At 57.6% G+C, this 4,253-nt stretch overlaps 1 protein-coding gene across 1 annotated transcript; it reads left to right on the forward strand.

The window, feature by feature from the left end:
* Positions 1–804: 804 nt before the first annotated feature.
* Positions 805–3,657, forward strand: ZBTB25 (zinc finger and BTB domain containing 25; the record flags this gene model as incomplete). The annotated part of the gene is made up of 2 exons (XM_084288035.1): positions 805–977; positions 2,513–3,657. 2 exons carry the CDS (start codon positions 805–807, stop codon positions 3,648–3,650), a joined length of 1,311 nt encoding a protein of 436 aa, XP_084144161.1. The 3' UTR covers positions 3,651–3,657.
* Positions 3,658–4,253: the final 596 nt, after the last annotated feature.

Raw genomic sequence — 4,253 nt, forward strand, 5'->3', positions numbered from 1 at the left:
AGCTCCGGGCCGCGCAACAACCGCGCAACCCCCGCGCAGCCCCGGCGGTCACTTTTTCCACCCGGAGCCGCCGCAGCAAGGCGGGGGCGGCCTGGCCCGGCTTGGCCCGGCTCGGCTCGGCTCTGCCCGGCCCGGCTGGGTGGCAGGAAGCACGGGGGGAGCAGCGCCCACCCCATCCGCCGCGCAGGGAGCGGGCGGAGCCGCGCAGAGCCGGGGCTGCGCTTCCGCGGGTAAGAGGCTGCGCGGGGGGAGGCTGCCCAGCAAGCGCAGCCTCCTCCTCATCCTCCTCTTCCTCCTCCCCCTCATTTTCTCCCCCCCCCCCTCCCACCCCGGGTGTAATTTTCGGGGGAAACAATAGGGAATATCAGCGTTTGTTTGCAAAGGGGCCGTCGGCGCGGCGCTGCACAATGAGGGCTTTGTTGGGCGGCACAGGGCTCCCTCTGTGTGCGCGCTGCCGTGCCCCTCTCCTCCGCTCCGGGCCGCGGGTGTAGCCGGCTCCTGAATGGCACCGGTTGTGCCCAGCCAAAGGTGTGTGTCGGGGGGCGAAGAGGGCACCTGCACGCTTTTTTTTTTTCCCATGGGAGAAGCTGCCCTGCTTGTGGCAGCAGCCTGGCGAAGTCGGGGAGAGGCGCTCAGCTCCGGGAGCTGGGATTTGGGGTGTCGGTGGGAAGGGACGAGGCTCCCCAAAGCTCTGCCTCCGTGCTCAGCGTCGTTTCAGTGCTGAGAGACCAGCGGCTGAGCCTGTGGGAGCCCTGGGGTTTCTTGCAGAGATGAACGCCTTGTTCTCTTCCCTGCAGACACGCCATGGACACGAGCGGCCACAGCGTCCTCCTCCTCCAGCAGCTGAACATGCAGCGGGAGTTTGGCTTCCTGTGCGACTGCACAGTTGCCATTGGAGATGTTTACTTCAAAGCCCACAGAGCGGTGCTAGCTGCTTTTTCAAACTATTTTAAGATGATATTTATCCATCAGACCAGGTAAGGACGCGCAGCTCTCTTACCTACCCTCTAACTGCTCCTACCCTTTAACCGCTCTGCTTGACTTTCAGCTTTTCCCCTTTTTCTAAAGGTGTTGTGCAGTCCATAAAACCACCCTCATTAGGCAGTGCACGCTGCCGTTCAGGCCCTGCATCTCAGAGATGAGAGATTTGTGTGAGCAGAGGGATTAAACGCATGGGTGCCCCGGTCCTCGTGCAGTGACACCTCGCAGGCTGGCATTGCAAGGACACGCATTGTCTCGTGGCGATGCATCTGTCACTTTGTGATGGCTTTTGTGCAGTCCCCTTGCTCAGATCCGGTGTGTTCAGGCTTTGCGTGCGCTGGCCGTTCGGCTGCCTGGAGCTGTTGGCTGCAGAATAAGCCCAGTGACAGGCCGCTGCTCCTCTGCGTGCTTGCTGGAGTGCGGAGGCTTCGTGCCTTTCTGGAGAGACCAGTGAAGCCCAATTTCAGGTCCCGCTCAGCAGGTGTCCGTGCCGTAGGCACCGCCGTGAGGCTGAGCACTCATCTTGCACTTTCACAGCCGCCGCAGGCCGGGAGGGAGGTGCAGCCCTGCCCACGCTCTGGCCACGCGTTCCCACGCAGCCTTCCTGGCACCAGCGTTGGTGTGGCCTGAGGAGTTACCCCAGCAAAGAGAGAGCAAAACACATTTGGCTAGATGGCTTTTCCGGCCCGGCTTGCTGGGTGGGACTGTCCCTTTTGGCAGGATCCGCGGGCTTGAAGCAATCAGGGAGCTGGAGCCTTATCACAGGTCTGCGCCTCAGACTCGTGCAGATAAGGGGCAGGACTGCGATCACCCACTTATTTCAAGCTGCTGCTCCAGTGTTTCACCTGGCTGGGTCCTAAGTGGTTCTGCAGGTATAACGACGTCGGTGCCGAGTTCTAATCTCGCCTCCGAGCTGGAGCTTGCTGCTTGTAACTGATTAATCCCTCTCTGTTCCCCTTCCTGCCCGTGCTGGTGAGGGTCGCGGCCTCCAGCACCTTCGGCAGACAATCATTATCCACCCGCACGCAGCCCTGCGGCTGGGCGTGAGAAGATGAGCAGATTTCCCGGGCGATAGACATTGTTTGCTGACACTTAAGTGCAAAGCTCATAAAGATTACGCAGTGGTGGCAACTGAAGTTATTACTTAAACACGCAGATGCTCTCTGCCTCCTGTCGTTGGAGCGGCGCACACAGGAGAGGTGCAGCTCGCACGGCACTGCTGGTTATGCCCCATCACAGCTGGGTGTGCATGCGAGTGAGGGGTAGATGGAAGCTGGTTCTTTGGTGCACTTGTGCACGCAGTTGTTACAGTCCCACAGATAAAAAAAAATCAGTCACTCTGCTCTACATGCTCTACAAGGCATATGCGCTTCCTCAGGTCTTGGCAAGGAGCGCTGCTCGCCCTGATTCTGGAGCCAGGCGGCAGTGCCCACGCTCTAAAAGCAAACGGCGGCGCAAATGAATGGGCAGATAATCGATCAGGGCTGTAATTGGGAGCCGAGTATGTACTTAATCATCTGTCTTGTTTCAGTGAATGCATAAAGATCCAGCCTGCAGACATCCAGCCTGACATTTTCAGTTACTTGCTGCATATCATGTACACGGGGAAGGGGCCGAAGCAGACCGTCAACCAGAGCCGGCTGGAGGAGGGCATCCGCTTTCTCCATGCAGACCACCTCTCCCATATCGCCATCGAGATGAACCAGGTGTTCCCCTCAGAGGCCGTGCAGTCTTCAAACCTGTACGGGATCCAGATCTCAACGGCCCACAAAACGGCCAAGGAACGTCTGGGAGCAAAGGAGACGCTGGCCAAGCCTGGTGGCAGGTCTTCTGCCCAGGGCGACCACCCGCAGCTGCAGCTCTCCCTCGCCATCGGGCTCGACGACAGCTCCCTCGAGCAGCAAGTTGCTCGCCCCGCCGCGCAGCCGGCTGCTCTGGTCAAGCCGGCGGAAGAGCTGCCAAAGCTCTCCGTCTCCGTAAAGCAGGAGAAGTGTGACTCGGAGCCCGTGGTGTCCCAGAGCTGCACCCCTCCTTCTCCGGACGTGGCAAACCCCATTTTTGCCAAGGCCAGCCTCAGGGTGCACTTGTGTCACTACTGCGGGGAGCGCTTCGACTCCCGGGGGGGGCTGCGGGAGCACCTGCACACCCACGTCTCAGGCTCGCTGCCCTTCGGCGTGCCGGCCTCCATCCTGGAGAGCAGCGACCTCGGCGAGGTGCAGCCTCTGGCGGAGAGCAGGGAGGCCGGGGAGGGTCACCGCCTCGGGGCCTTCCTCCTCAAAGAGGACGAGCATCAGCTGGAGCACCCGAGCTGCGGCGACCTCGAGCCTCTGCAGATTGGCCAGCTCTCCCTCATCTCCAAGGACCATGAGCCGGTGGAGCTGAACTGCAATTTCTCTTTCTCGAGAAAGAGAAAAATCAGTTGCACCATCTGCGGCCGCGCGTTTTTCCGGAAGAGCCAGTTGCTGGAACACATGTACACGCACAGAGGGAAGCAGCCCAAGTACGGCCGCTGCCAGCGGCTGGAGAGCCCCGCCACCCCCAGGTTTCGTCCTTACGGTGACAGTGAGAGCGTGGGGAAGAGCCCCGGTTTATCTCAAGACCACCTGGACGAATGTATACTGGAGTCTGATCTTATCCAAGAGAGCGTGGACACGATCCTGGTAGAGTAGTCCTTCCCCTTCAGGCGCTGGATACGCGGGCAGTTTCCGTGCAGTGGGTGGCTGCTCTCTAGAACTGTCTTCAGCCAATGTTCCCATCACCACTGAGCTAGTGATGAACTGTGTGTGTTTGGCCTGTGTGTTTACTTTTTTACTTCTCTGACTTTTAAACTCAAGCTAATTCAAATCCAAGTCCTTCTTGGAAGCCTCCATGTAACTCAGTTACATTTTGATAAATGTGAATTTATTATGACTGCTTTACTCCAGTTCTTATTGTGTTGCTGGGCGTGAGGTTTGTACATTCCCTAATACACCGAGTAGCATCAAAGGATGTTTGTATCCCCTAGAATTGCGCTTCTGAAGTTGAGGGAAATGTAGAGGGACATATATATTGTTCTTTCCCCAGATAGTTTGTTTTTAATTTAAATAAATATCTCAAGGAGATAAATCTTGAAGTTTGTGTTGTATAATTGCAGTTAATAAACCTCTATATAAATACACACGGGAGCCCTAAGACTGATCTTTTCAAGGGAATTGGTTATGGTGTTGCTGCAGGGGTGGCAACCTTGTGTTCAACCAGCCCCGGAGTGTTCGTCAGTAGAATCGTTTACATTT

This window comes from Netta rufina, assembly GCF_964035555.1.
Source record: "Netta rufina genome assembly, chromosome: 5".
NCBI lineage: Eukaryota > Metazoa > Chordata > Aves > Anseriformes > Anatidae > Netta > Netta rufina.